At 42.0% G+C, this 14974-nt stretch overlaps 1 protein-coding gene across 1 annotated transcript in view; it reads left to right on the plus strand.

The window, feature by feature from the left end:
- Nucleotides 1-14974, plus strand: part of NOTCH2 (notch receptor 2) — a 182157-nt gene that overhangs the window by 86555 nt on the left and 80628 nt on the right. Inside the window, exons 3-4 of the mRNA XM_069090209.1 lie at nt 4962-5221; nt 6392-6727. Of these exons, the coding sequence (XP_068946310.1) occupies nt 4962-5221; nt 6392-6727 (596 nt within the window). The remainder of the gene's footprint in view (nt 1-4961; nt 5222-6391; nt 6728-14974) is intronic.

The following is a 14974-nucleotide window of genomic DNA, read 5'->3' on the forward strand; positions in this document are numbered from 1 at the left end:
CAATTACATACAAATGAGATATGTGCAGGATAAATTGGTGGTGATCTCAGGAGGAAGACACTCAGATTAAGGAGGATTGGAAAAGGCTTCTTAGAGAAGATGGGGCATTAGCTGAGACTTGAAGGAATCCAGGAGGCAGGGATGAGGAGGACACATGTGCCAGATATGGGAAGCAGCCAATAGAAATGCAAGAATTGGGATGCATAATCAAAAGAGAGTAATGAAAAAGGTAGAAATGACACTGAAGTCAGGTGTACAAAGAACATCTAGAAGGAAGGTGGGATGATTGGTGTCACATAGTGGAGAACTTAGGCAAGATAAAAACTTGGCTTTGCTAAGGAGGACGTTATTGCTTGTCTCATACACTAGTTTCTGCGAGGTGATGAGGTTGAAAATTGGATTTCAGAGGACCACAGAAAGAGTAGGTAGAGAGAAAAGACATTTAACTACAGCAGGTAAAGATGGGGGACTGGGGTTAGAAAAGGAGCTGAGTGAAGCAATTTAGTCAGGCATACATGGAAGATAAAGGTGAAGGAATGAACCATTCTATAGCTCAGGGAGCATCAAGCAGTCATTGATTTGAGTGATGACTCAGTTCTCAGTCCAGAGTCCAGAGCAAGGAATAAGATCTTGCTCATAATAGCTCACACCCCCCAAGCCAATAGTCTATGCTATCTGTTTCTGCTTCTAGTAACCCATTTACCTCTCAGTTCATTGAAACCTATCTTTTGCCCTAACCTCTGCCCTGAAACTTTTTATAAAGGTCACTCATGACCTCCTAATCACCATAGTCAGTGGCCCTTTTTGTCTCCTCATTCCCTTAGATTCCCTAAAGCCCTTAACACAATTACCTGCTTTGGGGGCAGCTAGATCGCCCAGTATACAGAGTGCTGGGCCTAGAGTCAGGAAGACTCATCTTTATGAGTTCAAATCCAGCTTCAGACACTTCCTAGCTGTGTGACCTAGGCACCTTAACCATGTTTACCTCACTTTCCTCAGATGTCAGATGAACTGGAGAAGGAAATGGCCAACCACTCCATTATCTTTGCCAAAGAAACCCAAAAGGAGTCATGAAGAGTAGGCACTGAGCAACAAAACTTTCACCCTTACAAGTCCTAGACCTCCCCCTAAAATACCCGCATGCACAACGACAACAAACACAAAAGCAGCCTGCAAATATTAAGGATCAAATGTGAACCTTGGAAAGTTATGGAAAATCCAGACAGCACGCTAAGAAGCAGAGGCATCACCTTGCCAACAAAGGTCCATTTAGTCAAAATGGTTTTTCCAGTAGTAAAGTATGGCTGTGAGAGTTGGGCTATAAGGAAAGCTGAGTGCTGCACAATCCAGCTTTTGAATTGTGGTGCCGGAGAAGACTTTTGGGAGTCCCTTTGGATGGAAAGGAGATACAATCAGTTGATACATGAAATTAATTCAGACTATTCACTGGAAGGTCAGATACTGAAGCTTGAAGCGTAAATACGTTGGCCATATGAGAAGACGGAACTCATTGGAAAAGATTCTGATGGTGGAAAGATTCTGGAGGAAAAAGGAAATGGGGATGGCAGAAAGTGAGATGGATTGATAGTGTCATAGACATAATGAACATGATGTTGGACAAACTTCAAAAGATAGTGAAGGATAGAAGGGCCTGGTGTGCTATGGTCCATGGGGTCATGAAGAACTGAACAACAACAAAATTGTGACATGCTTATCTCTCTGTGTGATGCAGTATTCTCATACCTCTCTTCCTATCTCTCTGACTATATCTTTTCCACATGCTTTGTTGGCGTCTTTTCCTCAAAAATATAGGACTACTCCTAGTGTCCATTCTTGGTATTCTTTTTTCACATTCTTTTCCTTGTTGATATCTCCTGTTCCCACTATATCACTTGAGATAGATGATTGGTTCCCAGATGTGTATCAATAGCCTTCACATTTCTCCTGAACTCCAGACCCAGATTCCTTGCTGGAAATCACTATGACTTATTGGCTCCTTAAACCAAACATACCAAAACTGAATGCATTATCATTTCCCTAGATTTGCCCTTACTCCTAATTTCTCAAGTTCTTTTTGCGGTACCACCATTTTCCCAGTCATGAAACCTGAATCATCTTTGAGTCCTGTCTCTTCCTCATCCCTCCCTTGTTCAGTCATTTCTTAATCCTGTTGTCTATCCTTATAATATCTCTACCGCTTGACTTTTCCTTTTTATTCCTTCCCGTGTGGCTCTTCCTTTGGCTCTGAGCACAGTGTTTTTATTTATTAAGCACTCAAGCTCTCAGTAGGTGAATGCATGAATGAATGAATGAATAGTCCTCACTTCTTGCTTGGATAAACCTATGACAATAGCTTTCTAACTGATCTCCCTACTTGCAGAGTTTCCTAGCTCTACACATCACTGTCAGGCAGATTTTCTCCACACATGCACACACACATGCACACGCACGCACATGTGTCTGATGAAGTCACTCCTGCCCCAGAAACCTTCAGTGACTCGTTGCCTACTAAATTAAATGTAAACTCTGTTGCCCATGAAGCACTGAATAAATTGACACCAGCCCACGTTATCAATATTATTTCATAATATTCCCTTTGATGTTTTCTCTGCTCAACATACTGGGCTGCTCACTGCACCCCAAGCACAGCCGTATCTTTTTCACCTCCGTACCTTTGTTCTCATAATTTCCTCCATCTGGAATGTATTTTTTTCTTAATCTCTACCTGCTTTCTGATCCTCCAAGGGCAAATTCATGTGCCACTTCCTCCATAAAGTCTCTAATGCCCTCCAGTTAGAAGTAACTCCTCCCTTCCCAGGGCTCTCTTAGTAAGTTGTGCTTTTCCTACATTCTTGTCTTCTTCCCTTCTAGACTGTAAATTATTTGAGGGTAGGGATTAGGTCTTATTTAGGGAGGCTAGCATGGTCATTTATTTTGAGGTCTGCTAGCAGACCAAAACCTATAAATAGTTTTCAAAACATAGACTATTCATCCAGACCTTGAAATGAATAGTAAATCAAGAGAACATGGGCCGCATTCCTGGAGCACACATACTTATCCCCCTTTATCCTTAGAATAATTTGGGCAATGACGCCTCTAAGCATGTATAGCCTCAATAGGTAAGGCTTGGACAGTCTCTTCAGCTGGAATGGGGATAAGAGGTGTTCTTCTTGTCGTTCAGTCACATCCGACTCTTCATCACCCTGTGGATCATAGGACGCCAGTATGAGGTTGTCTTTGCAAAGATGCTGGAATAGTTTTCCATTAGCAAAAAAAAAAAAAAAAACAGATAGGGTTAAGTGACTTGCTCAGGGTCACATAGCTAGTGAGTGTTTGAGGCTGGATTTGAACTCAAGTCTTCCTGATTCTAGGTCTTGTACTCTATCTCCTGAGCCACCTCGCTGTTGTCATAAAGGGTAGGGAAAGTAAAAACATCTTTATTCGATGTTAGTTTCTGGTACCTCGACCAGGATGTCTTCTCTCCTTTCTGCTCACTTGAGAATCTGTCCATGGTTGGCAAGGAATCAAAAACCATTTCTGACTCTTGGATGCTCGTGGATTCTTTGCCCTTCATGGCTATTCTTCCTCCCAGAAACCTCTGTCTCTCATCAGTCAGAAGATGTTTTGTTGTCATGGCCTTTTGGGAAATATCTTTTCTTTAACTGACATATCTGCTCCCTCCTTCCCAAGAAAAAACAATTGTAGCCCTTGCAAATTATACTAGGTGTGCATGTGCATAGAAGGACATACCATAAAGCATCCATGTACTTATATTTCACATAGATAGTTGAATGTAAACTATCCCAGACATAGGGAGATTCATGATGTATCTTCTTTATTAGAGCTCCTTAGTCCATATAGGTAGAAATTCAGAAGAGGGTGGTGACTGAGGGCTAATGTCTCAGGAAAAGCTGTTAAAAGAAAAGATAAAAATTGAACTAGGTTTTGAAGAGGGATAGAATTAATACAACCAGGGGAAACTAGGTGGCACAGTGGATAGAGCACTGGCCCAGGAACCAGGAGGACTTGAGTTCAAATTTGACTTTCAGATATTTACTAGCTGTGTGATGCTGGGCAAGTCACTTAACCCCTGTTACCTCCAAAAAAAATAGATTCAACCAAAGAGAAGGAGGGGCCCTTCGGGTGAGGAGTGATAAGCACCTAAAATATTAAGAGCTGGCAGAGAATTTAAAGATCATGCAGTCCAGCCTTCCTGTTTTTACAGTGGGGAAACAAAGGCTCAGAAATGAAGTCACAGAGGCAGAAGTGAGTGAATTATATTTAGAGACAGTAAAAGGACCAACTTGTCAGGAAGAGAGATCATGGAATACCTTGAACCCTCAATGTCCTGTAGGCCATGGAGAACTGTTGAAGGTTTTTGATCTGGGAAAGGCCATGGTAAAAGTTTTTAGTAAGATTACAGGATAGATTGGATCAGGAATCTGGAAGCAAGGGGAAAATCCTGTAAGGCTACTATGGTAGCCTAGGCATAAGTTGTCAGAGGACCAGACAAAGGTAGCAACTGTGGGGATGAAAAGAAAGGAATGGAGATGAAACACATTATTTCAGTATTTAAGATGATCCACGATTTAGTCAGTGTGGCGGTGTGATTTAGTTCTCCCCAGCTGATGCAGGCTACCCGTGTATCAGAGCTGGAAGAGACCTCTGGCTATGCAACCCACAAGACAACGAGAATTCTCCTTGACCACTTCTCTGATCTGTGTGAGTCCCTGGGAGCAGGCAGCAGAGTGAATGGAGTGCTGAAATGTACCCACATAGAATTTTTCATCTGTTTCATTTAAACTTCTCTGTGCTCTTTGCTAAGGCCTGGACCGTGGTTTTTGTTACAGGAATGAGACTTAAGGGAAATTGATGTGCAAAGTTGCATGAGCCAAGGATCATCGAATAAAATGGTTTCTTATAGTTCACTGTTTTTATGGATACCTCTTTCCTTTGCACAGGTGTCCTGCGGGCTTCCTGGGGGAGTACTGCCAGCAGCTGGATCCCTGCGACAGGACCAAATGCCAGAATGGAGGGACCTGTGTGGCTTTGGCCATGCAGGGGAAAGCCACATGCCGCTGTGCACCCGGCTTCACGGGTGAGGACTGCCAGTACTCCACCTCCCACCTGTGCTTTGTCTCTCGCCCCTGCCAGCACGGAGGCACTTGTCAGATGCGTAGCCGAGACACCTATGAATGCATCTGCCCACCGGGCCGTACAGGTAGGGATTGGGACTCAGGCCAATGCCTCCTCCAACCTTAGTGGGAGGCTCTCCCTTGTCTTTGATGGTTCTTGGTGTCTGTTCTTAAAGACCTCCCGTAGATTAGATGGACTATGGGATATTTTCTTCCACCTGTGTCACAGACACATACCTCCTTCCACTCTGGCATGTTAAGAGGGAGAAATTTTGAAGGAATAGTAGAGAGGCCTGGCAGGAATGTGATGTGCCTGACTTGCCCTTCAGAAATTAGAATACAGAGAATTCATCATCCAAAGACCAGGAGCACAACTGTCCCTCATTTGCCTTTCCACCCTACCTCAGGCATGAAAGGACAATTTATTGTTCTTACCTATAGGAAAAGAAGAGATATATGTATAAGGAAGGCAGGATGGGAGTATTGGAGCTTAGATCATTTAATTACCTTTCTTCTGGCATGACTCTGGGTTTTCCTTTTCCTTCTCACCTTGGGCAAGTGAGCCAAAAACCATCCAAGTCCCTCAGCCAGACTTGTAGATGAAGCCATGATTAGGGTTTGGGCAAACCTTTCTAGATAATGCTGTTTTTTTAGAGGCGTTTGTTTTTTAAGAAGAGCTCAATACTTCTTCTTTCCTTCCTAATAAAAGGAAGTATCTAAAGAGTGTACATATTACCACACAGCTTAGCCAATGTGTTATTGTCCTGAGAGCAGTATGGTTTTGTGCAAAGAACATTGGACTGAAAAGCAAGGGAACTGGATTTTGGTCACTGATTAGCCATATGACCTTATCTAGGCCTTGTAATCTCTCTGAATCCCTGTTTCCCTATGTATAAAATAAGAGTAGTGCTGATCTTACAGGGTTACCATGGGGAATTGGGGGGGAGGGAAGAGAGAGAGAGACAGAGAGAAAGAGAGAGAGACAGAGAGAGAAAGAGAGAGATTGAGAGATTGAGATTATTAAGGGCTTAACAATGTACACCACAAAGTCCTCATGCTGAGGAAGGGACACTGGCATTTAGTCAGCTCCCTGTTAGTCTTAGGCTGGTTTTCCAAAGGTGCTTTTGATACCTGCTGGATCAGGAATTTGGTGCATCCCTTTGTAAGCAAACAAGGTGTGTTTGATATTTGGGGAATGGTAGCCTGGAAGAGCCCCATTCTTGTCATGTTGCTAAGTGTGACCATCCTTCCCATAGGAAAGCATTGCCAATGGATAGATGCCTGCTTGTCTCAGCCATGTGCAAATGGGAGCACGTGTACCACGATAGCCAACCAGTTCTCCTGTAGCTGCCCAGCGGGCTACACAGGACAGAGATGTGACACTGACCTGAATGAATGTGACACACCTGGGCGCTGCCAGCATGGCGGCACATGCCTCAACCTGCCAGGCTCTTACCAGTGCCAGTGCCCACAGGGTTTCACCGGGCAGCACTGTGACAGTCCCTATGTGCCATGTGCACCCTCACCATGTGTGAATGGAGGGACTTGCCGGCAGACTGGTGACTTTACCTTCGAATGCAACTGCCTGCCAGGTAAGGAGTTGTTAGAGTCCCCTGGGTCTGGGGAGATGGGTCAGGTTGGGTGGGGCTTAGCCTGTATCAGCTAAGGAGCCTTCCTGTCATGGAAAAGGGGAAGTATGAAGATTATGATTAATGATGTTACAGGGGTGTACCGGGTAGTGGAGGGGAGGGAAGAAAGTACTTTTATGGACACTTTATGGTGGATAAATCAACATACACTAATTTGCCATGTCAGTATTTATGGTGATGGGTGACTAGGAAAATTTTTATTGCATCTTTTAAAGGGAAATTTGGGGAATAGAACTCTGGGAAAGGGGCAGGCATGGGAAAAGAGTTAAGGCTACATCTGAAGACAGCATTGAAAATTAGACACATCTGTTTATTTGAAAGAACCTGCTGATCTTCCCACCATCTATTTATATACATAGATAACACACACCCCCTACCCACTCCTAAGATTTGAGAAGTTGTGATTAATTATACAGAGGGCACAATTATATATGTAAGGAAGTCAGGGGTCTTGATGTCCAATTGGAAAGGAGGAAGAAATAAGCACTGAAGAATCTTGTTTGAATAATTAGAATGTCAGAAACTGAGGATTTTAACTGGGGCTAGAGAATAAGCAGCTGGAACAGATGAATTGCTAAGCAACAACAATCCTGTTTTTATACAAGTGTCTTAGTAATACAAAAAAAAAACAAAAGAAGGAAAACTGCAGGGGAGGAAAATCTGTGAAGTAAGCAGAATTTCCTAAAAAAGAAAAAAAGTTCTCTCTCTTGCTTTCCAGGGGGAGTTGGAAACATTTAGATTCTATGAATACACTTTACCCTCAGAAGTGAATGGGAAGTTAGAAGGGTTTTTTTTCCATTTGAAAGCCACAGGTTTTGAAAATATATTTCAAGTTGGACTGAATGATTATGGATTTATACTCATCTAAAAGCCTTCCTAATAATTATATACTATTTTCGAGCTTAATCTGTTTTCTCAATTTTTCCTACATTCAGAAGGCAGGGAATATATTCACTCTGGGCTCTGAATAAAAGTTACTTATTAATGTGTGCTAGTACGCCATTAATAGGGACAACTGGGTGGCACAGTGGACAGAGTGTCAAGCCTGAGTCACGAAGACTCATCTTCTCAGTTAAGATCTGGCCTCAGATAACTTTTCCTAGCTTTGTGACCCTGGACAAGTCACTTCACCCTGTTTGCCTCAGTTTCCTCATCTGTAAAATGAGCTGGAGAAGAAGGTGGCAAACCATTCCAGTATTTTTTTCCAAGAAGTTCCCAAATGGAGTCATAAAGAGTTGGACACTGAAAATTGGAAAACAGATGAGCACCACCACATTAGTATAAATCATAAAAGTAGACAATGTGGCATAGTAGATCGTCACTGGACTTGGAGACAAGAAGATCAGAGTTCAAACCCTGACTCAGACTCTTATTAGCTTTGTGACCCTGGTGGGCAAGTCACTTAACCTCTCAGCATCTCAGTTTCCTTTTCTGTAAAATGAGGGCCGGGCCTTGAGATCCTTTATAGCTCTAAATATGTGGTCTTATGAACTTACATTAATAAAGCATCTGAAGATATGCAGTTCTTTCCTCCCAATAAGCCTTCCAAATGGGTTGTCGTGTTCTACAGACAACAAAATGGAGGCTTTATGAGACTGAGTGGCTTGATTCCATGGTGGCCCCATCTTCTGACTTTTTAGGCATTCAATCAACAAGGATTCATTAAACACCTACATGTGCCAGCCAGTCAGTACCCAAGGCTGTATTCGAACCCCAATTTCCTGGGTCCGGCTCTCTTTCCATGATCCCACACAATCTTTCACTGAGCATTGTGCTCGAGGAAAGGATCATTTAAAGGAAATTGTTAAGTCTTCAAACCTTTCTTGTGTTAGTGTTTTAAGGGTTAAGGAAATAATCTGACTGTGAACATTTCACTTTTCCATATGTTCTGGCATTTGGCTGTATCAGAAGTCCAAAGAGCCTAATGACTGAGTTTGTTGATGACGTTGTATAAACCTTTTTTGGGGGGTGGGGGGTGGGGAGGGAAGAAAAACAAACTCTTTCACTTTGTAGAAAATGCCTTTTAACAGTTGCCTAGAACCAGGGGGTTGACTTGGCAGTGAGACAATGACAGGAAGTCAGAGAAGTCAATAAAGGAAGTTTTTTTAGCTAGGAGAGAGTGATTATTCACTGAAATTCTCTGCATTGTTATCCATCAGTGAGTATAAGGACCTCAGGGAATTCTGAGAGTGTGTACAGGAAGGGATCTATCAAACCAGAGTAATATATTCTCCAGAAAAAAAGGAAATCACTCGACGTTCAGCAAGAGAGAAGATGTCTGGCCTATTCATAAAACAATAATAATAACAACAACACATGCATATGGTGCTTTGTTTTAATTATTATATCTCCTTTTTTTTGGAGGGGGTAAGGCAAGACAATTGGGGTTAAGTGACTTGCCCAAGGTCACACAACTAGTAAGTGTCAAGTGTCAGAGACTGGATTTGAACTCACGTCCTCCTCACTCTAGAGCCAGTGCTCTATGTACTGTACCACCTGGCTGTCCTTGCCATTTAGCTGCCTCTACTGTATCTCAATTGCTTCTCATAACCACCCTACGAGATTGGTAGAGCAAGTATTTTTAGTCTTGTTTTGTAAATACTGAATCTGAGGCTTTGAGATGTTGACTTACTCACGTAGGTAGATGGTAGAAATTGGAGGAGCAGTGGTTAAGGCTCTGGACCTGGAGTCAGAAAAACCCTGAGTTTAGACACTCATTAGCTGTATGACCTGAAGCAAGACACTTAACCTCTGTTTGCTTCAGTTTCCTCAACTGTAAAAACCTACGGATAGAAGGTGATACTGTTCGTAAAGCACTTAGGACAATGCCTGGTACCTGGCATGTGCTATAGAAATGGTAGCTGCTATTACCATCACGATGATTAATATTACTAGGTCTCAAACCTAGGTCATCTCATTCCAGGGGTTCACTATTTCACACTAGGTCAGGTAGTAAAGACACAAAAATTCTCTCCCTGACTCTCTGCTTACCATTTCAAGCAAGTCTTTTATCTCCACTGGTGAAGTAAGAAAGGTCGGGAAGTAGAGAAGAAATGACGTATTTCAACTACCTCTCTTGAGTGTTTTGAGCGTCAGTGAAATGGCCCATCCTTTTGACTATCTCAGAAAAGGAAAGTTTGTTGTTTGCTTCAGTCATATCCAACTCTTTGTGACCCCGTTTGGGGTTTTCTTGGCAGAGACATTTGAGTGGTTTGCCATTTACTTCTCCAGCTCATTTTACAGAGGAGGAAACTGAGGCAGAGTAAGTGACTTACCCATGGTCATACAGCTATTAAGCAACTGAGTCTGGATTTGAACTCAGATCTGCCAGACTCCAGGCCTGGTGCTTTATTCACTGAACTACCTAATTGACCGTTATCAGAGAAATCATCATTTAGTACATCTATAATGCCTACTGCCATATGTCACTAGCTGGGCACTGCAGTTTAAAAAAAAAAAAAACATGGAAAAAATGTTAAATCCACCTGGTCCCCATCTTGTAGGAGCCTGTGACTTAAACCAGGATGCCCTGCTCTACTGCAAACCAAAATATGATGCAGGAAACCTGTGAATAATTATATTTTTACACAGTTTAAGACTTTGGGGCTCACAGTTCATATGTCTAGGAATGTATGGGTGGGGTTGGAAAATAACTCTTAGTCAGGGAAGGCTTCCTGATGGTGGAACACTTTGAGAAGGCCCCTATTATTCAGCACCATTTCCTCTCCTAAAGAAGTAGGCTTTTAAAAAGGACATGTTAAGCATCCATAAGTACTCTTCTTTATGTGCTAATCACATTTAGAGATGGGGAAACTGAGTCATCAGAAATGACTTGTTCCACTAGTGAGCATGAAAGGGAGGGCCAGTTCATTCCAGGGCCGTAGTGACCGACTCCACAGACTTGTCTGGATTATCCAGACAATTATTATATTATATAAACTCCTTAGCAGAAGTTTTGGGGAAGAAACGATGTGAAATCCCGTGGACCTGAGTTGGCATCCTGGCTCTTCAATGGACCATCCACATGACCTCGGCCAGGTTCACTTTCCCTTTCTGGATCTCCTTATCTTTGAATTGAGGGTACTGGGTGAAGTGGCTTCTTAGCATAGTACCTAGCATGTAGTACCATTTAATACGTGCTTGTTGACTGATTTTCTAGCCTTTTCTAGCAGTGGGTCCATGATCTTCTCGTCTAATGATATGAATACACAACCTAGTTATAACTGAATTGACAATGCTTTCCTCCTGCAACTTTTCTGGCAAAGAATAAAGGCCTCCATGGTTACTTAGCTCATAGTTCCTATAACTAGGAGAGACCTTGGAGCTCTTCTTGTCTAATTCCTTCATTTTACAGATGAGGAAACTGAGACCCACAGGGGTTAATTGACTTGACCTCAAGTCAAAGTCATACAAGGTAAGTATCAGATTTAAATCTGGGTCCTCTGGCTCAGAATCCAGAACCCATTCCCCTATACCGTGCTGACTTCATTAGATAAATATTTCCTGAAGTGGGAGGGGAGAGGAGAGACATTAAGCATGTTTGTAAAAATTCAGTTTCTTTAGCCTAAAATGTAGCCTTTGAAGACTCCAAGAAGAGGGGGAATAAGAAAGATATTTAAGGGGCAGAAAAGTAGAATCTGCTCCAGCAGGTAAAGACTCCTCTCTTCTAATGGATGAGCAGCTGTGAACATTTCAGACCTTTCATTAGTTAACATTATATAAACTCCTTAGCAGAAGCCTGTATGTGTGTGTACCAAGGAGTGGCACCTGGCCAATGAAGGTTTATCATAAGAACACAATAGAACACTAACAAAAATTATCGAATCATCAACTCCCAATATTATTGGGTTGGGGCCAGCTGGAGGGAGAACTGGGTAAGGGTGGTTTTGTGTGTAGGTGTGTATTTTAATAAAGTAGCACAAGTCATCACAAAATGTTGGGCTGTTTTTAAATCTATTGGCTGAGACTTGAGAGTTGCCACTTGGATTGGGTAGCTTTCAATACGTTTTTTTCCCTCCTTCTCCCACACCCTTTCATTCCTCTTCTCTCTCATGTGTTCTTCTAAATAGGAACGTGGGGGATGGGCCTTTCCCCTTAATCCTCTTAACTATCTTTTCACTTAGCATACTGATGATTATTGATTATCCCTTGGTCATTGAAATAAGGCCTGAGCACATTTTGTAGGTTTTAGTGTCTGTTTTATTTCTGCTAGGATTAAGAGTTATTTAGTTTGGTTTTTTTTTGCATTCTCTGAGTTTTGACTTATTCTGAGGTGAGGGGCTGCCTCCTTGGCCATGGCACCCTGCATTGGCAAAACCCTTCGGCTTTGGGGTCAGGTGCCATGGGGGTCACAGTACTATTGAGGCTGGTCCTTAGGACTGGCAGGCAAGACCTGCTTACCTCAAAATCCTATCCAAGCAATTGAGAGTTAGGGAGAAAATACATTTCCAACTATACCTAGGATTACTTTTGCATCCATTGTCTTCTTGTGAATTTTTGGGAAAATGGACCCAATAGATAAAAATATGTAGAGAATTAGCTAAGAAGAAAAAACAATAGTAGCAAGGATGAGCCATCAGAAGGGCTAAATTCCATGAACCTGCAATTTAGGTAGCAGTCTTTTGTACCAGTCCTCTAGTTTTCTCCTTGTAGATTTGCTTATTCCTTGAGGCCTTTCACTCAAAACCTTTAGAATTCTGTCATCTTTGTCAATAAGAGACCCTTTAGGGAACCCCAATTGGGTAACCTCTCTTTTTTTCTACTAACCAATTGCACAGGTATACACCCACCAAACTTGAGAAAGAAGGTGAGGTAGCTTCTAAGAGGGATGTGCTGATTTCTGGATTTATGGGTCCAGAAAAGTTTTCTGTCTCCTTCCTACCTACCACCTTCTTCCTTCCCCCTACTATCATCAGTAAGCAAACTTGCCCACAGTACTATGACAGCAGGGTTTTGAAACATAACCTCTGAAATGATTTCTCCCTACTTATCCTTTTAAGGACTTAAATTGGCTTGAGCTAATATGGCCCTGCTACTGTGCCAATATGATCCTCCCAACGAACCTGACACACCCAGCTGTTTTCTCAGCTCCTTTAACCTCTGGAAATTGTCATCTGTAAAATGTATAAAGGGGAAGTGACATTACCCTAGTGGGTGGGAGGGCAGGCTTCATGGTCACTTAGTCTTGAGTTCTGGGCATTCTTCTGATACATCCTAATGCCCCAGACTACTCTCTGAGACTCCAAATTACTGGTGAGATGCCAGTCTGTAACAGTGGAGGGACTTCCCATACCAAGGAGTTCCCCACACCAAATGAAGTCACAGATTTGGCCCAAAAGAAAAAAAGTAGGAGTAAAGCTGAGTAATTGTTAAGATTCCTTCCCAATCTAAAATTCCATAATTCTAGGAAATGTTTATATACATAAGACCTTTTAAAAAGAGAGTAGGTAAATGTAGGATTGAGCCTCCTACTCCTAAATAAATGTAGGAGTGGTTGTATTGGATATTGCTTTGGATTGTAAATTTTTCAGGTTGTTAAGGCAACTATAATATAGTGGATTATGTTAGTTTTCCAATGACCTGGAATAATTGAGCTGGGAAAGACCTCAGAAGCCAGCTAGCTCAGCTCCCTTGTTTAATGGAGGAACAAACTGGGGCTCAGAGAGGTCAGTTGAATTGTCCATTGTCACATAATCAGTAAATGATAAAGGTGGGATTTGAACCTGGATTCTACTGACTCTTAAGTCTGCTGCTGGTTTAGAGCACTTGTGTGAAAATGCTTTACAAACCTCAAGGCTCTTCTTCTAAAGTTCACTTGTTAGTGCTGTTATTTTTATTGTTAGACGAAAGTCACAAGTTTGATTTCCTATCAAGATTTATTATCTCACTTTTCACTGTTGGCCAGAAAACAGTCTTGTAGTAATTGGTTGGTGCTATGTATCATTGACCAGGCAGTAGCTCAGTATAAATCCCAGGACTGGGTAAACCCATTGCCCCTTCTGGAAAAATGGCCACAAAACTCAATGCCCCACTGCTGGTAGGTTAATAGACCTGTATCTCTAAAGATTCCCATTAAATGTGGAGTAGCACAAGAGACGTTTCACCTGTCTAAAGGATTATGGTCCCCTTTATAGCATTCATATCTTTGAAAATAATAAATGTAGTCAAGTATTCCATACAGCTATATATGAGATCATTAAAAAATTTGGGAGCCCAAAAAAATAATCTAGTAGCCTTGGTCATACTTAGTACATCATTATGGTGTTCCTAGAGGAACATCATTCTGTTGAGTCATAATTTCCAGTTTCATTTAAATCCTTAGTTTCACAGAGAATGATTTTTTTCATCTCCACCCAAATTATCTGGCCAGGGTTATTTTGTGTGGTTGCTGTTGCAAACAACAACAACAACAAAAAAACCAAACAAGCTTTCTGGGTCTAGGGTGGAGTAGCCTAGACATAGAACTCATAGGAAGAGATTGGAGGTAGATTGGAGGTAATGGAGGTAGAGAAGGAAAGTATAAGGGGTGATTTGGGAGGCCAGATGTAATGACTGACCCGTGATGGATTTTGTCTTAGAAGTTGGTGAGCCATTGACCTTCAAGCCTGATGGCTTTTGGATTACATCTGTCAAGGAGGGACCCAAATCTTAGTGCCAGAAATAGGCAGGAGAGGAGCTCCAAAGGAAACCATTGGGATCACTAGAAGCAGTCAATGGATAGAGTAGCTATTAAGAGGTGGGTGGTCATGATCCACTCTGCTAAAGCAAAGAGTAAAATACAGAGGAGAGAAAGGAGTAATTTAGTGGGGGGAAAGATAAGTGAATTTAAAATGTTGGTATATTTAATGGACCTAATTCTTGAATGGATTCTAATAAAAAAGAATTTAATTATGACAACTCTATTATTTTACCTCCTTCTTTTCCTTCCTTTTCCCCAATCCTAGTGACTGATGTGAAGGAAAGAATTTGGTGAGCAAGTATTTTTAAATGCTACCAGTGAAATCCTAGTGGCAGGAAAAGTTCACCTTCATCGGAATTTTATCCCATGCAAGTAAAATGGGAGTCAATGGGTGTTCTAGTGGAGCTTTGAAACCTCTGGAGGGAAGGGGTCACAATGAGGGAATTATTCTAGGCACAGTATGTAATATCTGCTGTGTAGAAGAAAGAGTGTGGGTGAGAGGTTTCTCGATG

Source organism: Petaurus breviceps, unplaced genomic scaffold, assembly GCF_028583685.1.
Source record: "Petaurus breviceps papuanus isolate PSGF00001 unplaced genomic scaffold, PetGlider_PUasm1.0 186, whole genome shotgun sequence".
In the NCBI taxonomy this organism is placed as follows: Eukaryota; Metazoa; Chordata; class Mammalia; order Diprotodontia; family Petauridae; genus Petaurus; species Petaurus breviceps.